The sequence below is a fragment of the Eucyclogobius newberryi genome, unplaced genomic scaffold, assembly GCF_026437365.1.
Source record: "Eucyclogobius newberryi isolate DKJ021-1_F unplaced genomic scaffold, fEucNew1.0.hap1 SCAF_21, whole genome shotgun sequence".
NCBI classification, from domain to species: domain Eukaryota; kingdom Metazoa; phylum Chordata; class Actinopteri; order Gobiiformes; family Gobiidae; genus Eucyclogobius; species Eucyclogobius newberryi.
The window spans coordinates 10,960,476-10,985,950 of NW_027315846.1; the positions used below are offsets into that span (position 1 = coordinate 10,960,476).

General features: G+C 39.1%; 1 protein-coding gene across 2 annotated transcripts in view; it reads left to right on the top strand.

Moving 5' to 3' along the window:
• Positions 1-25,475, top strand: part of atrn (attractin) — a 157,903-nt gene that overhangs the window by 33,531 nt on the left and 98,897 nt on the right. The window contains exons 6-17 of one of the 2 annotated variants that reach the window (XM_072457533.1): positions 540-708; positions 2,880-2,970; positions 5,017-5,266; positions 6,467-6,650; positions 6,961-7,115; positions 12,838-12,922; positions 15,995-16,239; positions 18,451-18,572; positions 20,572-20,710; positions 21,275-21,456; positions 23,948-24,167; positions 25,191-25,376. In XM_072457533.1, coding sequence (XP_072313634.1) covers positions 540-708; positions 2,880-2,970; positions 5,017-5,266; positions 6,467-6,650; positions 6,961-7,115; positions 12,838-12,922; positions 15,995-16,239; positions 18,451-18,572; positions 20,572-20,710; positions 21,275-21,456; positions 23,948-24,167; positions 25,191-25,376 — 2,028 coding nt within the window. The remainder of the gene's footprint in view (positions 1-539; positions 709-2,879; positions 2,971-5,016; positions 5,267-6,466; positions 6,651-6,960; positions 7,116-12,837; positions 12,923-15,994; positions 16,240-18,450; positions 18,573-20,571; positions 20,711-21,274; positions 21,457-23,947; positions 24,168-25,190; positions 25,377-25,475) is intronic. The other variant, XM_072457531.1, reaches the window with a different exon arrangement.

Sequence of the window (25,475 nt, forward strand, 5' to 3'; positions counted from 1 at the left end):
TACCTCGTTACTGTCCTGGAAAACAAATGCGTTAAATTACTGTGCGCTTGCGTTACCAATAATCAGCACTATTGTATAACCTATATCGTTTACCGACATTCCATTTGCATTGAGTGTGATGAAAAATTGCGCTGTTGCCAAAGCAATAAATGATTCATAACTTAATCTTTGGGATTGTGTCCTCAACGTGGTGCCTATACAAGAAGCTGCGACCCATGAATAGGTGGCTCTAATTTGGTCTGATTTTGTCTCACAGAATTGTGCAAATATTCCTCTACTTGAAAATGTACTGTTTATTTTTGGTTTTATTGTTTGAGTTTAATAACGAGGAGGAGGCCGACCAGAGTGTTCCTCCATGAATAAGTTAGGAGTTTGCTGGAAGTCTCAAAATGTTTACACTATGAATTTCACTTGATATTGAACACTGGCGATGCTTTGATTAAAGATTTTTTGGCGTTGTCAAGCATTTCAACACATTAACAAATGCATAGATATTAAAATTGAATCCTAATCTTGACTCTTGTGTTATACTCTTTTAGGTCCAGACTGCTCGGTGTCTGTCCCGGCTAATTCATCCTTCTGGACCAGAGAAGAGTACTCAGACCCTGGGTTGAGCAGGGCGTCCCATAAAACCGTGGTGGACCAGGGAATCATGTGGGTCGTTGGAGGATACGTCTTCAATTCGACGGATTACCACATGGTCAAAGCGTGAGTTTATTTGGAGGTTTTACTGTATGTTGTTGACATGTTTCTCTTTTCAAGTCGTCTACCCAGCTATCAGCTAACAATAATTGCGTTTCCACTCTCACACAATGCACATATTATCTAAATTTGCAAAGTAAAGCAAATGAAAAATGCAAATTCGGTCCCGTTTCCATCGCAGCGTTCGAGAGACATTCACTTTGCTGCATACTTTTTTTGTCTGGTCCAAAATGTTGCAGGTTCTTAACACTTAAATAATGCTATAGATATGTTTTGCCACCAAACAAAAGGTTGCATCCTCTATTTTTACCAAATGTTACGCTGAAATTGTAAACGACTAACGCTGAAATCTCGCAAACCCTTTAATGTTGGACAAACATGAACTATCCCGGCGTTTCTCCTCTGATCAAGATTAGACCGCGCATGTATGTTTCTGGGCAAGTTATAGTTAGAACAAGTTTAGTTTTTAGCTTGAGCTTCTTTAAGACTTGTGCGGTGCAGAATATCTCTCCATCATCTCTCCATCCGCTCTCATCATTAACACCCTGGTAGAGCGGTCAGATCCACTGACCCACATGTTGGCCGTTCGATCGCAGCGGCCTCAGGTGAATACTGCCGTTGTGTTCTTGGGCAAGACACATAACCCACCTCGCCCCCAGTGTGAGTGCACAACTGGTGTGTGAATGTGTGTGTGAATGGGTGACTGCTTCCTTGATGTAAAGCGCTTTCAGTGCCTTGAAAGTAGAAAAGCGCAATATAAATGTGACCATTTATTTTTTTACCATCATGGCACCTGTTCACGGCATTGTTCTCAAAGTTTCAAACTATTTACAAAATGCTTTATACTATTTTTTACCACAATGATGATTAAACACCCTATTTTAATACCATTTGATGTAAATTTCATGACACATTCCCCCCCTAGAACTATTCAAGAAAGGTCAAAATGTGTCCTTTTTTTATTTTTTTAATTATCAATACCTGACTGTCTAGTTTTGGTATTTATATTTTTGAGAACTAAATAAAGTAGATTTCTCTGAAGTAAAAACAAATGAAATATTTGAGTGAGTTTGTCAAAAGCGCAATTGTGATGGCAAGACCTCTAAAATTCCATCGTTCCTGCCACAGTTGTTAATATAGATACTTTCCACTGCTGCTCTTTTATTAAACCAATGCCAGATGATCAATAGTTAGTGAATGCTACTCCGTGTGATCCATCATACCAGCCCCTATGGAGAGAGTTTCAGATAAGAATTTGTGGTGAAATAGCAGCATGTTCGATCAGTGGTCGTAATGTTATGCTTGGTTTGCTTTACATGCTCTTGAAATGTCAAAAAGCGTTTGTTGAACAACCAAATTGCATTAATGATCAAAGAAGCGACACAACTTTCTGTACGTCTGATAAAATGTGCAGAAAACCTCAGAGTCTAGCACCAAGTCAAATATGGACTGTAATTTAAAGTCTAAAACGACAGATCAAGCTTCTCTTTCCAAGATCAACCTCTCACTCCTAGTGTTTTTGAAGCTGTTGACAGTTCAAGTCTCAGATATTTTCATCCAAAATTCACTCCACCCATGCGGCAGTGAAAAGAACTTTAATTTACCAAGGGCAACTAAATATTTAAACATCTGACAGTCTTTCTCTGCATACCAAAGAGATATTTTGGCACTTGGTGAAATAGTCCACATACTGTAAACGTTCTTCCGTATCTGTTGTCAATATAGTTATATCTATTGTATTTAAATAGATTAAAATAAAAAAATAATATAAGGTCAAACAATATTTCTTAAATTAAAAGAACTCTTGACTTGTTCTGATCCATAAAGCCATAAAATGTAAATGCTTCTCTTGTGTGTAAAAGCCTGAAACTTGGATACTGGATCAAGAAATAGTCATGTTTCCAAATAGGCAATGTGATCAAAAGTGTAGAGTGCGTTTTAAGTTTACAACAACACCTTTTTTCATTTTCTTTTTAATCTGCTATTTTTGTCGAATTCTTCACTTGAAAAGATAAACTTGATACAAAAAAATTCCATAACGTCATCTAACTTTTGATATATTGCCCATCTCTTCTGGTAATTGTAATTTATCGCTGCCAACATGAAATGTGACTTGCCCAGTGTCGTCAAAGACATCTGTTCGCCCACCAACCCACCCATTTCCTTGTCTGTTTCAGGTACAATCTGAGCAGCAGGACGTGGCTGACCCTTGACCCCTCTGTGAACACCGTTGCCCCTCGATACGGCCACTCTCTGGCTCTACACGAGGTAAAGCCCATAAAACTAGACCGAAAACATTCCATAACACACCCTTTTCCACACGGCGTATCCTGCACACTGCTCGCCCTCTTCTGCTGCTGCTCTATTTATATCCACTTCACTCACATCCAGCGTCCGCGCGGCTTTTAGTTTATTATGGAAGACAATGGGGAAAGATCGATTGACTCGGAGAAACATTATAAACTCTCGCGCTATGTCTTCGAGTGGAGCCTGGTTGACGTCTCGTATTGAAACGTGTGGCTTTTTGATTTGCCGGAGTGAGTGGTGAAAAGCTCCCTGATAGAATTATAAATGAGGAACGGGGAAGGCTGTCTGCGGTGTGGTCGAAGCTGCAGTGGTTTGAAATGCACAAATCGCATCAGAGTGTGTGAGAAAGTGTCTGGACCAAAGGCTGATCTAAACAATCATGATTGTAATCAGAAGTGAAGCCATATGGACAGAAAGATGATGTACAATTTTGCCCTACAATGAACGCTGATGAGTTTTCAAAAGCTGTCAGTCTTCAAAACCCTCTGCGGCTTCATGCATTGTAATGTGTTCCCGTGCCATTTATTGTAATGATTCAAACTGTACAGTTAAGTAAGAGCTAAATTATTAAGTGTGTTTTAGATTTTTATTGGGGTTGGGCGATATTGACAAAAACTAATTTTAAATTCTGTTGGGGGATTATCTCTATAACAGTCAGCTAATATTATATATGTATGAAATGTGCCCGTAAAAGCCTTGGCTGAGGTTTAAGTATTTTGATCAGTCAATCAAAATGTATTTGTAGAGGACAGTTCATATAAATGTAACTCAAAGTACTTTACGATCATAAAAACACAAAATTATAATACAGTAATAATCACAATAGTAAAAAAGCTTAATTAATTACATTTAAATGTTTTTCAAAATGGTAAATTACATATCAAATTCCTTCAATCAAAACGTTTTTAGCCTGTCTCACAACCTCAGGAAGACTTTGAGATTTTAGCTCCATAAAAATGAAACGTGTGAAATGTGTCTGGATGTACTGCAGCTGTTTTACAGCTCGTTTGGACAGGCCAGTCTAACCTACTGGAGACAATTGCATGGAGAAGTGAATGACAATGAAATAGTAGCATCACTTTATTTTGAAATGCAAAACCATTTTTGTTATCTATTGCCCCCGAGACACATTTAGTTTCAATATTTATTTTAAAATCAAATCAGATTGATTTGATAATGTTGGCAAAACATTTCTACCAAATTTGCTGATATTGTATCCAAGCATTGTGCCAAACAATCCAAAGGTCGCTTAGTTTATTATAATGGGGCACAAACAATGTAGTAGTTTCTAATTCGTAAGCTTGTGTAATTAATTCTAGTCTTGTTAAAAGTCCTCAAACCTCCACAGCACCAGCAGGAGCAGCAGGAGCAGCAGGAGCAGCAGGACCACCGGTGTCCCCCTGTCAAATAGTTCCCATATCCTGTGTTGGCCTCAGAGGCAAAATGCCAGATGCTTATTTTGTCTGCTCTCAGACTGGAGCAGAGTCAAGAGGAAATGTCAAGTAGTTCCGGAGAATAAAAAAAATGCATTTCCTACTCGACCAATAAGATTATTAGATTTAAATACTGTAGAGAACATTTCTACTGAGGGATTTTTTAGTATTTACAGAGCATCACACAGAGTACAGAGTCTTTGTTCTTGTTTTATTGAGGCAACATAAGGTGTAGTTATTATAGTTTATTAAGTGTTAAGCAACTTCTTTAGGGTTCGGACTGAATCTTTCTTAATAAACTATTTGTCCATGGAATAAGTAAGTGTTACCCAACAATCTAAATGTTAATTGTTAACTTTATCGAGATTTTTCAAAGCGCGCCATAAAGCTTCCTTTATTTGAATTGCTGCATCGATTACATGCATATTCATTGTATATTATACATTTTTGGATTTTTTTTTTTTTTTAAGTATGACACTACCTTATATTACAATTGATCTATATGTTTGTTAACCTAAAAATAACTAATATCATCTATTTTGAGTCTTTATTGATGATGTTGCTATTCTTTTAGGGTAAGATCTACATGTACGGAGGGAAGATCGACTCCACCGGGAACGTGTCCAGTCAGCTCTGGGTCTTCCACATCCAGAACCAGACCTGGGTCCAGCTCAACCCTCGGGCCAAGGACCAGTACGCCGTGGTGGGACACTCCGCCCACATTGTGCCCCCCCTCCGCGACGGCGACAATCCTGTGATGCTCGTCCTGTTCGGGCACTGTCCTCTGTACGGATACATCAGCCAAGTGCAGGAGTATAACATTGGTGAGTGTCCCAAAATCTAGAAAAACGTGTCTGTGCATATTTAATGTGTCCCAGAGCTACTGCCTTCAAATTTAATTAATGAGATGGAAGTTCAGTACGTCAGCTAAAGCTTTATTTTGGGTTTATGCAGAAACTTTGCTGGCTTATTCTTTATCTTATGTAGAGGTTGATGTAGTTAGAAAACGGCTGCAAGACGGGCAGCATGTTGTTATTATATAAACTGCAAAAAAAAAAAAATCAGGGAAGCTACATATGAAGGCCTATTAATAACATCCAGTATGAAATATTAATTTATTTTGTTTTCCAAGTTTGCTTTGGCAACCATACAGTAGGGGGTCTCTTGTGAGTGCATAATTGTATGTAAATTTGATATTTTGTATTTAAATGAAATGTTCTTAAATTAAAAACAGGTGACAGTCTTTGAATCTCTAAATTTGCATATGTAAATTAAACATTTTAAGGGATAAACATTTGCATGTGGGACTGACATTGCTTGTTTGTAAAACTTATTCACTAACAAAATGTACATGTATAATTGTGGAATCTACATTTATATGTAATTGTCTATGTGTTGTTTTGTGTGGAACCCAGGAAGAATAGCTATTGCCACTGGAATTGGGAACTAATGGGAATCCTAAATTCAAAAATAAAATAAAAATTCACATACTACCGGTACATAAACTGGGACTAAACACGGAACTGAACTTACACCAGACCGGGAGGAGACTGGGGCGAGTTATTATTTCTCCTTACTCAGTACTGCCAAGACCAAGATAGCAGACCTGTCCCTGCCCTGAATTAATACAATTAGTTGTTCCAGGACCACGCCTCCACCTCTATCTTCGGACAATACCTCTTTTACCCAGAAGCCTTCCTATACCAACCTAACGCCTCAGTCACTGCTTGAGTCTGATCTCTCGACCCGTCCTCCCTCCCCTTGTAATATGCTTTCTTTCAGCTTTCAGTGTTCTAAGAGGGGGGTCCCGACTGGCTGGGCAGATTGCCGAGACTGAGCCCCCACCTTGAGTCTCTCGTCCCAACCTTGCTAATGAACATTAGTCTGCATATCCATCAATGCAGAGTAGCTGTCCTGTGGCATAACTGGGTTGGGGCAGGACAAGACCAATTCTACCTCAGGACTAAACGGGGCTGGTTGGAATGCACCCCCTCACTCACTGTTGAACCTGTGTGTGTCTGCAGGGATAAACACATGGAGTATAGTGTCCACAGACGGGGCGCTGGTGCAGGGCGGCTACGGCCACAGTTCAGTATTTGACCCTGGGACCAGAGCCATCTACATCCACGGAGGATACAAGGCATTCAGCGCTAACAAGTACGGCCTGGCGGGAGACCTGTACAAGTTTGATGTGGACAAGAGGAAGTGGTAAGATTCACTTTTCACGCACCAGTGAAGCTACATTTTTAACGCACATTCTGTAGATTTAAGGGTTTCAGTATTCCAAGCGCTAGAAATAAAAGTGTCATTTTTGGCTAGGTAGGCTTTTTGAGACATTTTAAGCATCTGAGCATTTTTGCCCTCAACTACTACCATCATTTATAATTGGATCAGCAGTATCATGTCCATCCATATTCCATATTATTCAATTTGACAGCTCCTGTGCATTTAGTCTTTTCTTTTTTTCAAGGTTTCAAAAGCGTTTCGGTAACCTCTTACTTTTGCACATGCTTGGTAGGACCATCCTGAGAGACAGTGGCTTCTTCCGTTACCTGCACACGGCGGTGATTGTGAGCGGGACGATGCTGGTTTTTGGGGGAAACACCCACAACGACACGTCCATGAGCCACGGAGCAAAGTGCTTCTCCTCAGACTTCCTCTCCTACAACCTGGGTAAATGTGACATCACTATGCATTATGAGTTTAGAATAAATTGTACCATACAATAACTTTATCTAAATTAGTATTGCTCAAAGGGATTCCAATGCTTTTTGGTTTTATTCTTACAATCAAATTCTCATTGTGCTGTCCAGTGCATTTTAAAAGTAAGCCAAATGTATAGTCTGTTCAATGTATGCATCAAGAGTGTACCAGTTTGACAGTTTGGTCTAGCCACATTAAAGGATCGGTCAAATGAATTGGCTATATAAAGCACCTACATTTTGTGCTTTGTGTTCCGAAGTCTGATGATAGAACGGCAGGAGTTGTAGAGTAAGTAGTTGAAGCAAACAATTACCACTGTGAGGGTGATAAATCAAAGTAAATATGAAAAGGTCAGGCTGTGATTCAATGTAAACTCTGCTGACCAATATAGGCCAATATAAGATTGAGAATGATAAAATACACTTTATAAATGCAACAATATCTTCCTAAAATGTTGTCAATTTACAGTTGTGAAAAAGTGCCCTTCTTTTGGCCCGGGTACATTTTACATTCAGCACATCAGCACCTCACAGTGAATGTGCTGATGCCACAGTCTGTCCCTTTGAGCGCCGGGCTGTTTTGCATTCACACTGTCCCACAGAAGTACAGCGAGCGGAGCAGGCTGTGTGTGGTTAGACAGGAGGTCAGGAGTCTGGACACTGGAGTTAAACAAACGTTCACCTCATAAATAAAATCATTATTGTAAAGGTCCAGATCTATACTAGTTCTGATTTAAGTATGAAGTATTTAACAATAGAATATGTTGACCCATAGTACATAGTTTATGTATATATTTGTGTTTGGATAAATGTGTATGGGTTTATTTGTTTTAAGGAGGTTTTAGTACATTTTTATTAGTTTATGATAATGTGAACACCCCTGTCAATTATTTATAGTTTGAATATCTTGCTGGAGAAGTCATACTTTTGCACACGACAGGACGACGCCACTCTGATTCTGATGTTCTGAGATTCTGTTGAGCGGACAAGCAGATAACTTTGAGCAACTCAATTGCAATTGCCCAAATTCGTGTTGTATTCATCAGCAAAGATGAATATTGTGAATTTTCCTGTGAAACGGACAACTTTGAAACTCTCAAACACGGACTTATTCCATGGAGTCACAGGCGGCGCTGCGCATGATTCTTCCGCGCAGGTAACTAGGCCCGCGGCAAATATGGATGCTCGCAAAGGGAATGGCAGCTTCGTCAGCTCCGGCGGCTCCGGCGGCTCCCCGCATCCGCGACCGACGGCTCTAGTCGTGAAAAACAAACTATTGGCCAAAAACATGCGGGAGGAAAACTACGAAGACTCAGTTGGTTCTCTACCGGTCACGCCGGAGTTCCCCTTGGCGGAGCGCAACCCGTTGGAGTGCGTCACAAAGCAGTTGCTAAGCGACTTTTTCAAAGTCATCGCTGGGATTTCTCAGTCCAACAGGAGGAAAAGGCCAGCGCTGACTACAATGAAGAGAGTGGTGGAGAGCCTTATGATAAACAGACTGTCTCTGGAGGACAGAGGAGACGGTGTAGCGCTCATCAGTGAAGTGGCCAAGAGCATCTTTGAAGACGGCACCACCAACTGGGGTTGTGTCGCCAGCCTGATCTCATTCGGGGCCGTTGTGTGCCAGTCTCTGAAGACAAACAGAAGAGAAAACTATGTGGAGCAAGTGGGCCAAGCAATCTCCTCGTACCTTCTGTCCCACCATCGAGAGTGGCTGGTCCAGAACAATGCATGGGACGGATTTGGAGTAGAAGACCCAGAGACATCAGTGAGGAACACTCTTATGAGAAACAGAGAAATGGCTCCATCTAGAGGAAAAGATGATGCTTTGATTTTGAGTTAAAGGAGAACCCCCCAAATAAGTGGCATTATTACAGTCTCCAGACTATTTGACTTATAGTTCTGCTGCTCCGTTTCATTACACATTTTTTTTTATTTTACACAAAAATATTCTCTGGGTGCACGGTGGCAAAGGCGGATAGCGCTCTTGCCTCCCAAGAAGGAGATCATGGGTTCGATTCCCGGACCAGACCAACATCACATGATCTCTCTGGGTGGAGTTTGCATGTTCTCCCCGTGTTACCGTGGGTTCTCTCCGGCTTCCTCCCACCGTCCAAAGACATGCATGTGTTAGGTAAAATTGGTGACTCTAAATTGGCCCTAGTGAATGAATGTGAGAGTGAACTGTCTGTAATGTCTATGTCTCTGTGTTGGCCCTGCGACAAGTTGGCCACTGTCCAGGGTGTACCCCGCCTAAGGCCCGAAGTCACTGGGATAGGCTCCAGTCACCCGCGACCCCGAAAGGGAACAAGCGGTAGAAAATGGATGGATGGATGGACAAAAATATTCTTTTTAGTCACAAGCACGTCATTTAACACCGACATAAACATAAGGTTGAACAATCTTAATTGACATAATCTAAAAGAACAACAACAACCTTTTATAAAGAATCTCCCTGTAGTTTAGACCATTCCCCCCCCATTGTCATAAAGCCATTTATTATGCCTTTTATTCATTGTATTTTTTGCAGACAGTTTTTCCTTTTTAAAATATTGTGTAAAACCTATTTATAGTTTAGCCTTTGCTACAATAGGTAGCAAATACAAATCTTGCAAAGGAATGAGTGAGATGTGGTCAATTTTGTCTCATCTCTTACACGTCATAGCCCGTATTGTTAGCTTCCCACGGTCTTTTCCTCTCATACGCCTCTCATTAACGCATCAGTGAAGATGAACTCCCCATCACATTGAAGAGCCCCTAAGCCTTTCTGTTTCTCTGTTACAAACTTGACTGACGGCTCCTAAAATTACAATATCAAGGTGGCTGTGTGATGGGACAAGGCTGTTGCTGTCAGATCCGTGGTTTTGAAGAGGGGGTGGATATTGTGATGGCACAAGCAGAGGCGTTAATTAAATCCCATGTTCTGCTGTATTTATCTGTTCACCCACGATTCCCAAATTTGACAATGAAACGTACCCTGTTTGGAAACAAAAATATACTTGCCAACAGGACTGGTTAAATCTGAGGCTTGTTTTGTGCAAGATAAGACATATCAATTGTTTTCCTTGATGGTAATGCCGTGTGGAGTGAATAAATAACGCACAAAATGACAAAAAGGGCCTTTTCAGTGCCTGGAAAACAACACTAATGCATTATTATTATGTTTGCTGGCTATTACTGATTCAGAGCTAGCTATGTCAAGATTATTCAGTTAATTACTAATCCTGTGTACTCCGATTACAATAAATCAGAAGAACAACCAAATTGTCATTATTTTTTAGAATCATTGAGTGCCTTGAAAGTGGAAGTGCTTTATAATAACTAATAATAAAAATAAGAAATGCGTACTCTAATAAAGTAAACTTAAATTGAAGATGCTTTTTTCTGTTTAACTACAATCATTTTGAAAGTTTGTTTTCATAAAGCTGGTCACACTCTTCAGGAATGGTCATGCGTTAAGAGTCGAGCCATTGCAATGAAAGAAAATTAAGGATTTCACTGTTGTTTGGTCATGGTGTTAATAATTGTTAATAATTGTGAACAATTGCTGAATCTTGAGGTTTCTTCTCGCAATAATCTTGGCACTAAATTTGATATTGTGTCGTCCCTAATCAGAGCATCTCCAATACTGCAGTTTTTGAGAGGCTTTCCCTGTCTGCTGTGGCCTGAAACACTTTACTTTTTCAGCTTATTTGACACAAAACTTTCTTAATAAATGACAGTATAGCTATAAGTTAAGTACTGTATTTTCTCATCAGCTCTGGCCTAATCTTAACCTCTGTGTCATGTTGTAATTGGAGAGTGGAGGATTTTCCCTTCTCCATCTGTTGGTCCGGTCATCCACCAAAGTACTGTAATCGTGTGATAATTATAGTCAAGATTGGCGCACAAAAAGGCGACTAATTGCCCCTTCTTTACTGGCTGAACTCAATTACAGCAATGACTTTAGGAGCTGTCCACTGTCCTGACACTCCGGGATAAGCTTGCTTCAAGTCAGTTTCATGCAAGTCTGGTTTGAGCCACTAGAGGGCACTGTTCACCTACAAACATACAGTATTACAGTGCTTGGCCATTACTGGCTGTGGGAGACAATGATGACTTGCATTGTGGGATGTGAAGCTGATGTACTGCAGTGATGGACCGGCTGCAAAGAGCTTTGACTTTCACACTTAACTCTTCCAGGCCTTTGTGTTCATCCTGCGAGGACTGGAGTTAAGATGGAGAATACATTTACAGCAATATTTACACATTTGTCCTAAATATCTTTGTTGGCACTGCAGTTGGATCACTTGTTTGTTTGTAGACATTTCTGATATGACACAAACTTGCTGTCACAAAATGTCAAGAAGTTTAAGAAGTTCGGTAACTTCTTTTCGGAGTTAATATATCAGAATGTCACTCTCGCCAAGATGACGACTAAGAAGAGGAGCGAGGGAAATGTCATGTTTGTGTTTATGCAGAGAGCTTCATCATAATAATGAGTTTCATTATATGAGGGAAAACAAAATTTTTATTCTAGTCATGGCTTAAAATGTATTCCGTACATGACTTCCGTAATAATGATTGAAGCTATCTCTTTTAATCTAGAAACCACCATATCTTATATGACCTTAAATTTTCTAATTTCCGGTGTCCTTAATTTCCTGTGGTCTAAAAATACAGTTCAATACAAACACAGTAGACGCATGAAACTGGGTTAAATGGTTCCAACTAATGGCTAAACTTTAGATTTTTGTGGAAAAAAAAACTTGGCCTGGACTAGTACCAACTGGGTCTAAACCATGATCATCAGCTAGGATTAAACTAGAATCAAACCATGTCCAAACCAGGACCAAACCAGGACTAAACCAGGTCTAAACCAGGTCTAAAGCAGAATTAAACAAAGACCAATCCAGGACCAATTCTCCAAGGCCAATTCCAGGACCAGGACCAGATCAGCACGGTGGGCCGAATCGGATTGTTGGCAGCTGACTTGACTTGTTTTATAAGCTAGGCCTATACTTGGTTCACAATGACAGTAATATTTACATGTTATAACATGTTACATACATAACATGTTATACTTCTAAATATGTCCTAAACATTGCTTTTTGTTTAGTTTTGCCTGTGCGCTCTTCTGGTACTTACGACAGCCTCAGGTGGGGGATCAACAGGCCCCACACTTCTATAAATATCTATATTTACGTCGGTCTCACACCTGTCTGCACTCCATAGGCGAGCTGTGAAGCAGATGCTTTGGCAAAATAATATTATCTACTCCACATTTCCTGATTTATTCTACTTCACTGACTCGGCTTTTTCTATGAGAAGACAAGGAACAAATAAATGAAGTAGCGTTAACCAGTACATCACATCTTTGTCACTTAATTATACTTCTGCCACTGTACAACAAATGCTCGGCAGCAGAAAGTGATGGCTTAATAACTTCTGTGCATGGTTTAGGAAATATATCTGCCATGTGTAATCCCTCATTCGTCCAGAAGTGTTCCATTCTCATCCGGACACTTTCTAACAATTGTGTCCAGATGACTACAACTGAATCTTTTTCTACAATGTCTATGTTCGTAAATGTTTTGCAATGTTCAATTTGGTAGGTTATGTTGGGTTGTTAAAGACTTCACTCTCGTCTTGCTGTTGACACTGCAGAATTGTGGTTGATTACTCTGACCTTTGACCTCTCTGTATCCCTGCAGCGTGTGATGAGTGGACCGTCCTCCCGCGACCCGATCTGTTCCACGACATCAACCGCTTCGGCCACTCTGCTGTCTTCAACGATGAGTATGTGCCAGATTCATTTCAACTTTATTCACAAAGTATTATATTGTTTTTCGATATCCATAGAGATGAATATAATTGATACTAATTTAGTTTTGTTTGTTTTTTGTCAATTCCTTTTGTAAAACAGAATTCTTATTTTTGAGTTTAAGGTGTAATGTTTTTACCAGCGCCCATTCATATTTGGCATTTTACTCAAGAGAATACATAGGAACTATCAACCTTTGCATTAATAAAGCGTTTATTTTTAATATATTTTAATGTTTCAGCGGTCGAACTTCCGTTTTCATCAGATGTCTAGAGACGTTAGACTAAATAAATGTTCTAAATATATAGGTACTAACCTTAGTTTTCTGGACAGTTATTAATGATTTAATTAGGCTTTCTCATTAAAAAAACACTCAAATGAACTGTTTATTCATCTCTGACTGTTATTATATCTTAAGTTCTCCAGGTTAATGTTTGAGAAACTATTCCATTTATGAACTGCACTGCGTATGGCAGTTGGCAAAGCTATTATTTCTCCTGTAAGATTTCTTTTTTTTTCTCCTCGGACTCCCCATGATAAAAATACTCTTCACTTGAAGCACTTTGTTAGCTCCATTTGTTGGAAAATTGCTCCCTGGACAGTAATGCCTATAATGGCTGTCTGAAGTTACGAATTGAACCGTTTTTGGCAGAATAGGAGGCTCTGGATGTGGATATTATTGACTATAGACTCTTTTTAAATTACAAAATGTCTTCTCAAAATCAAATTACCGTCAGTTCTGTCCATAAAACTATATCTTATTTAATGGGGAGAAACCAGCGTTATTCCTCGTCGCTTTTACAGGGCTAAACCCATTTGCTCTTAGTGTGGTGATTTTGGAGAAACCTTTTAATAGATTTTCACGGTGTACAATCTCTTGTGGTTATTGCAGGTTAAATCATATTTATTATACACCGCGGCGTATTAAAGCAGTTTGGCTTCATTTAGATAAACACAATGACTTTAAAATGTGCTCGTAAAACCTCCACACAGAAGAACCTGCTCTGTATAAACCTCATTTTCGGAAGAGAAACGGAATGGCTCATATGATAAAGTGTCGGCCATTTTGAAAAGAAATCCTCCTTTGGTTCAGTCAGTTTGCTCCAAGGAACGACTGCATCTTTGCATGGGCGCCTTTTGTACCAGATATAATATCATCAAAAAGTAAACAACGTTTCTTTACTGCCACCGCTGCTACAACTACTTTAACTGCTGCGACATAAACCGAGCGCTGAAGAACAAACACAGCAGCATTTCTCAACTCTTTCTAAAGGCATTAAGCGATGGGATTTTTACTTTTACAACAACACTTCTGCCCTGCTGTTCTGTCCATACTTACTATACATACATATTTAAGTCAATTCTTTTTACACTTTTTATGACTTATTTTAACCTAGTTTATATTTACTAGCAAGTTCCTAGTTTGAATTTTCACTTACAATGGCAATAAAAACTTTTTCTGATTAGACAATAACAAAAGTAAGCCTTGCCTTTTCAAATAATTTTCTCTTAAATGTGTCTTCTTTGGATTGCTTGAATTGGAAGCCAGCTTTGCTTTGACTTTGATTATTCCTAAGGTATAATTTCTATGTTAAATTCCTCATGAGTTTGAATCCTGACTCCGACAATGTACTGCATGTCCTCCCTTCTCTCTCATCCCAATTTCACACTGTCCTTTCCTGTCTATTAAAGCCATCGGGCCAAAAAAAATCAAAACAAATAAATAGTAATGGTGTGCTCATGAGGAATCTATTTATGTGTAGAGCTCTAAGAACAAAATAAAAGCATGTTAGAAAGACATTTTGTAGCAATTTGCTGACCCTGCCTCCGTCTGCTCCCCCTGTGGCTCATACTTTCCAAAATGAAAAGGAAAAATGAAGCAGTTCTTGTTCTTCGTCTTCTCTCTCTAATCTGAGCTCACAGCGGGACGTCCAGAGTTTGAAGTTTGCCCCTTTTTTGATCCGCGGAGACTTTTGATCAGGCCGTTTCAAATAATACCTGGTGCCCTGCCGCCCCCGCCGCACACTCGGGGCTACGCACGGACTAATCTCTGGGCTACTGGGGCAGACGTGTGCAGAAATGCCCTGGACAGTGTATCCGTGCAGAGGGCCGCTCCACAGGGGATCTGAAGGCGGGCACACAGCAGAGAGAGGGGCCCGTGGCAGGGATTTACACAGAGTTATGATTCCCGAGAGAGGAGGCAGCCCTTATAGACAAAGCTCTGCAGATTTACAGCGTGCCAGATAAAGAGGAAAGAGGGTACGGCTTGCTGTAGAGTAGGGATGGAAAGGAAAATGTCTGTACATTTTGTTCACATTGAGGGAAATGACCTGAATATGACCCAATGCAATAGTGTAACATAAAACTAAACAAAATGTCCGGTGAGAGTTGACTTGTCAAACAATTTTGTACTTCTTGACTTTAAAAACATTATCAACCAAATAAAAGTTGAAATATGTGACTTCGGGCTTCAAGGTTAAATTGGTTATTCTTGTTTGACATTTTGGTTGAATAATGCCACTGTTTTTGTTATAAAAAGGTATTTGTGAATGCGTTTTAGAGTTTGTATAGTTTATATAGTCAAGATAACGAATATAATCATCAAAATTATTATCATTAATTTGTTTTTAAAGATGACTTGTCACGAGTAGTCAATTAATCGTTGCAGCCCTAATGTTCTGCATTAGATTAAATTAAATGGTTAAATATCCCAAATTTACACTTTTGAGATTTATAATGTGTCTTTTGTTACACATTTTAGATTTTAAGGCTGCTGACATCTAATCAAGTATTTAAGTAAAAAAGGAAAACAGCTACAATTAGCTTTGACTATAGATGACTTTGTTGCAGTCTGAATTAGGAATGGGGCAATTCAGATTTTTCTTTTGAGCCGATAGTATTATCCGATATTCATCCCGCTGCTGTAGTCGATAACCAAGATTTTACCCCCTCCAATATCACTGATACAGATTTATTGTCCAACCTGAGTCGCAGTAGTTGTTTATTACATGTATTTAAAACACAACTCATTTTCTCCCCTCTCCCAGTGTGATGTACGTTTTCGGGGGGTTCAACAGCCTGCTCCTCAGCAACGTCCTCGTGTACACCTCGCCCAGCTGCTCCGCCTTCTCCTCCGCCTCCTCCTGTGCTCAGGCCGCGCCCGGGATCCAGTGTGTGTGGGACAGCGTCCAAGAGTCCTGCCTGCCCTGGGACAACAGCGTCACCACACCCGAACTGCCTCCCTCCTGCTCCACCAGATCCTGTAAGTGCCCTGCGTCTGAGGTTGGTGAAGGTAAGGGGCAGTAAAGGCAAACTACACAATAATATATTACCCAATTAGTAAAAGAATCAGACAAAATTTGAATATTCAGCCATTTTAAATTGTTGTAAACCCTCATTCGTCCAGTTGGGGTTCATGGCAGTAAAGGTTTCAAAGGAGGAACAGAACTGGAAAAAAAGCTAAAAATCATCTCTTTAATGACGTAAAATTGCCACTCTTTCTCGTCATTAAAGACTTTAAAAATGAGGAGGAGGAGTTATCATCTGATCCTGTTCTGACTTTGTTTACTTGCTCGTCTAGTTTCAGATTGTTCTACCGTTTTGTTCTGCCTCAGATGCCAAGAGCTTGATGAGAATTTGACTGGCTTGTTCTTTGCCAAGGTTCAGAACAGGACTAATCCAAGCTCAGGGCAGTATACAATTCAAACTCCACTGGCCGGCTTATAACTTTACAAATGCCTTTCAAAAACGTTCAAAAACATCAAGATGACTGCCTTTGAAACCTTCTTTTTACCATTCATCAGTTTTATTTTTTCTAAGCTTCATAAAATAAGAACAACATCTTAAAGAAATGGACAAAGTCTTGAGACATGAGCACCTTTCGCTTGTTTCCACTATTTCACAGACAAAATGGCTGCTGAGAGTATGGTTTAATCCAAAAAGTTTTGCAGTGAATCAAAAGAGGCAAAACGACAACAAATTTCTCTAAAAGATGCGCTAAATGTAACCCGCATTGTGCATCTCTGGTAGTAGAAGATGATTAGGGATTTCTGTGTTGGGACTCCAGACTCCAGACTCGTGTCCAATGAGATGCACAGTCTGTCAGGAGCTGCTTGTTAGTCACACGCTGCCAACGCAAATGTAAATCTCTCCAACTGCGAAAAAGCAGACAAAAGGTGGACGCCAGAGTGCATTCGGGGCAGTGAATCACTCGAGATGTATTTCCATGTATTCTAATGGAGCACTTAAACACTTTAGAGGGATGTTATTTTTACAAACCTGAAAATAAATTTAGCTGTTCAAAAACTAAACAATACAAATGTCTAAAGCTCAGTTTTGTCATGTTTAAAGGGGAACAGGAATGTATTTCAATTTTGTTTCAAAAAATATTCTAGTTGAATAAAATGAAAAACTCTATACTTTGCTTACTGAATCAATACAATTGTTTGGTTGGATTGAAATGGGAAATGTACTTTAAATCCAATCCCTGCAGGCCACTCTTGGCTCATGAATACCAGTCCATATGAATGCTTTGACACTATAGATGCCATTTTAATACTTTTAGATAATACTTGCAAAAATGTTTCTGAAATATTATGGTTGAATTAAATTAAATAGAAGTGTATTATTTAGAAGTCTTATTTCATCCCAGCCACCCACTTACACACACACCTAAAAGTCATGTGATGCCCATTTCCCATGATTCCATGCTCGGTCTGGTCTCTGCTGCAGGTAATCACTGGGGACAGAGCAGCCTCTCGGCTCCCCACTGAGTTTCTCCCGCTGCAGTTTGTCATTTGTCACAAACATCTTCGATTTCCACAACATGCTGCCCTCATTTCTCAGAGCCAGTCCAGAGTCAACAGATGGAAACTACTATGGAGCAAAAATCTCCCACACAGCTAATACAGCGCCTGGCCTTTTGCTGCTGCTGTGGCTCTTGCACTGCTCCACTTTCAAACGTCTCCATCTGGGCTGCAAACAGTTTTTCTTTAAAACTCATGCTTACTGAACATTTCAATCATTGTCCCGAGGCTTTCAACATTTTCATTCCTCAAGATTGTAAAGTCACGCGTTTATTTTTTGACAGGCCAGGCACCGCATAATAGCTTTCAATCATATTTTCCCATATATAGAGTTACATTAGTGGTAGCGACAATGCATACGTAGTTATTGTTCAAAAGAAAACCCTGTTAGATTAATCCAATTAGAAATGTAATTGCAAAAGTTTTTCCTAATATTGATCATTTATCCCAGTTTTCATTTGCATGTCCCTTTATTGTTGATAAAAATGTCACAAATTGCATTGCCCCAATCATCGCCCAGCTATGCTAACTCGGCACTCGAACACTTCTGGACATGTGAAGTGTTTATTGGAACATTTCAAAATTGTCCTGAAGGCAATTAGAATTCACAACACGGGCTAGCAATCACATTTGCAGTATCTTCCATATTTGTGTACATTTCACGTCCTAAAGCTGCTGTTGTCCATGTGTCTCTCCAGACACTGATAACGAGAAGTGTGACCAGTACACGGACTGCTACAGCTGCACCGCCAACACCAACGGCTGCCAGTGGTGCTCCTCGCAGTGCGTCTCCTTGGCAAGCAACTGCACATCCAGCGCGGTAAGAAAAAAACAACTCAAAACTACTGTCTTTACAACAGAAGTGTCCAAACTTTTTTTTTTTCCCATCGAGAGCCTTATTTTGAAACGTACAGGTAGCAGGAAGCCCCAGACTAGGGCTGCAGGATTTGGTAAAAATATCCGATTACAATTTTTCTGGAAAGTATTGCGATTGCATTTGGATTTGCGATTTATGATTCTGTTCTAAGTTCACTTTTTAAACTGAATGCAGAATAACACATGAGTTTTGTTGTTTGTGCATGAAGTTTTGGTTTGTTGGTGATTAATCTTGCTGCCGTAGCACAGACTGATGTTCAAGACTGTGAATCATTCAAAAGACTTTAATGTGCAACCTCACCTTATGTTCAGAATCAGAACCTTTATATCAGGTCGGTCTCACACCAAAACATGGCTATAATGGTAGAAGTTTTTAAACTTAAAAATGTCAAAATATGTAATTTATATATATATATATATATATATATATATATATATATATATATGCATATGCATATATATATATATGCATATATATATATATATATATGCATATATATATATATATGCATATATATACACACCATTTGTCCAATACACTAGGAGGCCAGGAAAAATTGGTCTGCGGGCCACATTTGGCTCCCAGGCCATATTTACCAAGACAATAGTGATAGTGGTTTAAGGAAGCTTAGATTAATTCATTCATTGTTCATTGTTTTTATGTTGCACCGAATCACCAAGACAAGTTCCTATGTTTGTGAATTCTGATCATTGACAACTCTTTCTGATTCTGATTCTAGATTACAATTAGAAACTGGCAACAAAGATGTACAGCTACTACTGAGAACTTTCTTATTTGTGCCATTAACTATACACACTTAAAAACAATGAATAATAATATAGACCATGCTAAATATAATATAATAAATAGGCTTAAAGACAAAATAATACAGTAAGATTAGAACAACAGTGCAAATGGATGAATTGTTGTTGATGTGAATTGTTAAAGTGACATGTGTGATGAAGTGTTCATGAGTCCAACGGCAGAGGGAAATAAACTGTTCTTGGGGCGAGATTAAACTGGTCTAAATTACAGTATATACAGCATTTTAAATAGAATTTTTGTTTACCTCATTGTTTCGTGATGGATTGAACGCGCTTGTTCAAACAATCCAATGCAGCCAGTGTTTTTAATCCAGTTCAGAATGACATTTTGCTTTGGGGCTTTTGCGTCTGACTGTACAGTGAACAATATCTTGTTTTACACTGATTAAAAGAGAAAATAAATGTAGTAACAAGACGCATTTAAATAACGGGCAGCCTATAATTCGCTCACAGTTATAAATTGAGACGTGTCGGTGTATTTGAATAATGATTAAATAAATGACTGATGAAGCACGTTCTCCATCCAAACTCCAAATCTGATTTATCAACCGGAGATTAGATTTGGGCTCATTTGGATTCGGAGCGGTGCACACGCCAGGCTCATATGTCTCTTCTGGTTTGTTTGTGTATGTCTTCAGGATTTCTGTGGTAATAAAAATGTGGTCTTTCCAGGTTTGTCCAGAACATTGTGTTAATGTTGTTGCACAATTTAAATCAATTATCCTGATTTAAAGTATAGATGAATTTGAGCATTTTATCTATTTCAGTTGTTAAATAAAGACCCACATGTTAATGACACATGCCATATGAATATTTTATTATAACATGTCATTAATACAACTAACAAGATTCACTGTGTATCATGTTTGATTCCTCACAGGGAAGCCATGATGAATATAATGCATATTGCAATTAAATAATGCACAATTTTGTTTGTTTTTTATTATAATTAGGACTCATTGAATGCTGGGACCTAAATAATTTCACTTCTCTGCTAAAATTGACCTGTAAAAACTGTATTCCAATTTTATGGGTAAATCCTCATTTTGATGGGGGGGAAAGAAAAAACAAAAAAACTAAAACTGAACGGTGTCGTATTCTGTTTTGTTATATTTTAGGGGTCAATCTCGGAGTTTGACGGCTGCCCAAGGGACAACCCTTCTTACGTTTGCAACAAGAAAACGAGCTGTAAAAGCTGCGCCGTGGACCAGAACTGTCAGTGGGAGCCCAGGAACCAGGAGTGCATCTCTCTGCCCGGTACAGCACACAGAGGCACCAGACACCTGTTGTTGTTTTGACACCTGTCAGACCCATGATCATATACAGCACCGGATAGAAGATCAATATTTCAAAACAACACTAGATTGTAGACTAGGCTTATGCCATATTTACTTGTGCCTTCTTTATTTTTTGGATTGTTTTTTTTATTCTAAAATCCTTACAATGATCCTATTCTGAGATCAATCATACTGCTTAAAATCCTGAAAACGCCCTTAAGATAAATGTATAAACATATCATTTTAACATAATATTATAAATCTACAGTTTTTTTGTCTTTAAGATAAGATAAGATAATCCTTTATTGTCCACACATGGGGAAATTTCATTGTTGCAATATTTATGTAAACTTAGCTTGTTACATTGTTTAGTTTGTATTCATTTAACACAATACATTCATCTTGTAGAAGATTTATTGGTTTACATAACAATTCAACACTGTAAAATGACTATAGCAATAACACCAACAAAAAGATAATCGTTGTAATACTTTATCTGAATTAGAAAATCTGCATTGTCAATACAGATGTTGTTATTTTGCAGAGAACGTTTGTGGTGAAAGCTGGCATCTCGTTGGAAACTCCTGCCTGAAGTTCATCACAGCCAAAGACTCGTATGACAACGCCAAACTGGCCTGTCGCAGCCACAACGCCGTCCTGGCCTCTCTCACCACTCAGAAGAAAGTGGACTTTGTGCTGAAGGAGCTGCAGATCATGAGCGTGGTGGTAAGAGCCAAGGGTGCTCAAAAACGTGCCTGTTTGCGCAGTTTTTGTCACAGTGATGTTGCAAATACTACTAAAGTGTCCACCTGGTCAAACATTCTTCCTTCTCAACATTTGCTTTAGTGATTCTTTTAGTTATGCTGAAAAAAATAATTTATATGATCAAAACTAAAATTATTCATCCAACTCAAAGTTTTCTCTATATTCTTGCCTTGAGTAAAGTCATTTATGTGAGTCTTAACTGCCCAAAAAAAAAAGTTTAATTTAAATGTGAACTTTGATTAGAATACTCTACATTATCATGTCTAACTCTATGATCTGTAGGAATGCATTATTTTATTTACGATGTTTTTTGTTACTTCTTTTTTTTTATATCAATACCTGTAATGGAATAAATATAAGATGAATTTAAAGCCGTTCATGGAGTCAGCCAAAATATTGATGAAGTGCACCTTTTTAAATAGGTTGTAATGTGTCTGCTGTTGTACACTGTTGACACTGAAGCCAAAGTGGGTGCATTGTGCATTTCCTGTCACACGCAATCTTTGTTTGAGAATTTATGCTGCTCCACATGAAAATAAAAGGGGAATTAATATAAGGTTAAATTACATCATTTTATTATAACGTGAATATATAGCGTATAAAGATGGATTTGAAGATAAACAGTATTTGTCTTTCAAGTGCAACTTTTCAGAATAGTAAAAACAAACTCTTTCCCAAAACTCCCTGTCTTCCTTGTACTTTTTTGTTTTGGGATTTTCATTTTGTCAATAGGTGAGCGACACAGGGATGTTTTGTCTTTGGTTTTCGTGGGCCAGTGAGCATGAAACAAATCTCCCATTAACAGAACAGTTCCTCAGAGCTCAGACATCTCTTACGCGCTCCGTTAGAGCAAACATCCCGAAATCTATCCCTGGCCATCGACTCTCCTCTGCAGGCGAGGCTAGATCATCCCAGGCAGGTCAGGCAGCGGTGAATAAAGGTGAAGGTGTGAAGGACAGACTGACGAACGGCTTTACTTATCTTCATTTCACTGCTGCCACTCGCAATAGCACACGTAATATAAAGATATGATCTGCAGTGTGTACATGGAGGAGCTGGGGGTATTCAAGGTGCAGATAGAAGAGGTTTTGCAATTTCACTCTTGTTTAGCTCAGTGGAGAATATTTTGATATGAAAAGAGCACAAATTGATTTTTAAATTCAATTCTTATTTGCATTTGTTTAGGTCTAGCGTCGAGATTGGAGAAGTATTGAAAAATGTATAATAGTTGATTTGGAGATACGCAGTTGGAACAGAAGAATAATTGCAACTAAATGGCCTCAAAAAATGACAAAAGCATCTAAGGTCGTTTCCCAATCAAGAGTTTCTGCAGTGTTGTGGTTGATTTTAGGTCCATTGGCTAGAAAAGACGAGACTTTGGCCTGGAAATTGGACAAAGCGGAGACCTTTGTAGCTCTCTGACCGGGATTGTAACGTTCGGGGGAAATTATATCTAGATTGTAGATTGATGCATTGGTGGTCTGAACACAGATTCTACTGGATATATTAATGACGGGTGTGAGAGACCGACAGCCAGGCGGGCCACTGTGCCTTTGGCTGTGGGAGGGAGCTGGATGACGTGGGCTGCGCCGGTAACCAAGGACTGGACAGACATAGTAACAGACATTAAACAAATGGAAGGCATGACATTCTGATTTGGTTTGGAAGTGGATATAATATTTGACAGACTTTGGACCGGATGGGACATGTACCATGACTTTGTTTCTTTGGATGTTTCGTTTTGCTTGTGTTCTTTTTATTTAGGTTCTTGCTCTCTGGTTACATTCTGTATTGTTCCATGTTCTGTGTTTTTATTTTATTTTCACAATTTGTGCAATCTTGAACCTAAACTAAGACCTTTACAGGAACATTTTAGCACATGTCTGCTGGATTTTAAAAGTATTGTCTGAATATTATTATCAAGATAATCCAAAAAAGTATTGAGTTATACATTTATGTCAATATTGCCCAGCCTTATTGTGGCAGCACGTTGACTAGCACTCACTTCACAACAAACAGGTCCTGAGTTTGACTCCGAGGGGCGTAGTACCTTTCTGTGCAAAGTCTGCATGTTCTTTGGTTTGCCCACCTCCAGCTAAGGTGGTCGTGACTCCTGACCAAGGCAAGCTTAAGATCTAGAGATGGGTCCCTGCGACGCCCACAACTCCTAACTGGATGCTCCAACGACACTGAAGGATGGTCCAAAAGCAGAGGGCAAATTTCCCTTTAAGGATGAATAAAGTATATCTTAACCTTACTATCACCTTAACCAAGTAGGTGGCACATTGCAACAGGCATTTACATGCCATGTGAAGGCAGTCTTGAATATTGTTCAATCCAATCTTGTTGCAAAAGGTCTGAATTTTCACAATTTGTCGTGCATTGTTTTGATCTTGATGTTTTCTAATCTGAGACTTTGAAGTGATCTGATATTTGTCTGTTGTGTTTGCAGTACAAGGCGATGGTGACTCCGTGGGTTGGACTGCGGAAGATAAATGTGTCTTACTGGTGCTGGGAGGACATGTCCCCGTTCACAAACACATCTCTGCAATGGCTCCCCGGTGAACCCAGCGATGCAGGATTCTGTGGATATTTAGCAGAACCAGCCTCTAGTGGACTCAAGGCTCAAACCTGCATCAACCCAGTCAACGGCAGCCTGTGTGAGAGGCCAGGTAAGTGTCTTAATTTCCAACTCGCCACTGAATTGGCAATTATGACACAGTTGTTGTAGACACTTTGACATATAAATGGCTTAACAACCTCTGTTATTAGAGATTTACAACTGTACTATGAATAGGGATGTCAAGATTATTTGGTTAATCGATAATCATGATTATTCAGGTCACAATATTAAGCTCAGTTTATGCATGACGCTTCGGTAAAATCTCATAATTTTTACCGACCTGCACCCTCGCGCAGCATCAGCACGGACCACATTTTTCGTGTTGGTGTCAGGGAAAAAAAGACTGAAATAAATACTGCCAATGTCTTCTCTGCTGCACTCCCTGTGTCTCACTTCCTTGTGAAATTTACATGCATAAACCTAACTTAATTGTAAGAAATGCAACATAACAATTGTGAGAATCGTAGGCCAAAACACACAATTAGTCATTTCAGTTCAATCTATTCTCCAAAAAAGACTAACTACATGTAAAATACTTTTTTATCTGGTTGTTTATGTGACAATATTATTCATATAATTCAGAAAGGTTTATTTAATATAGATGGAGTTGTGAAAGAAGGCAAATTTAAGATTTCAAAGTTGTTTTGTCATCGCACCAACAATTGTAAATAATTGTAAAATTGTGATGTTTCTTCTCTCTTAATAGTCGTAACACGTACATTTAATATTATGACATGCCTAACAATGAATAATCCAATTGAACTTCGCAAAGTAACACTTGACAATCTTTATTCTCCCTGTTTCCGTCTTACACTTTAAATTAGTCAGTGTTGATTTGTGGTGACAAGAAAAACTTTGAATTTTATACTAGCTTTTCTTTCAGGCTTTAGACCCAGTAACGCAGATATTCAGGTCCAAACATATGCATTTTGCCATTTAAAAAGGCAACTTTGACCATAGAGTTCTGACCCCAGCCCTTTTTGTCTTTTATTAAACTATAAGTTCTTTAGAATGTTGTAATGCCACATAAATGCAACCTGATAAATCTGACCATATTGCTTTATTTTCCCAGCGAACCACAGTGCAAAGCAGTGCCGGACGCCCTGTGCCATGAGGGCGACCTGCAGCGAGTGCACCAGCAGCAGCTCGGAGTGCATGTGGTGCAGTAACATGAAGCAGTGTGTGGACTCCAACGCTTACGTCGCCTCCTTCCCCTTTGGACAGTGTATGGAGTGGTACACCATGAACGCATGTCCACGTGAGTCAATTCTGTCAACGTATCGCTGGTCATTGGTGATATGGCTTTGTGTATTGTAAAATATTCATTAGTATTGTAAAAATATATAGGGTGCCCTTA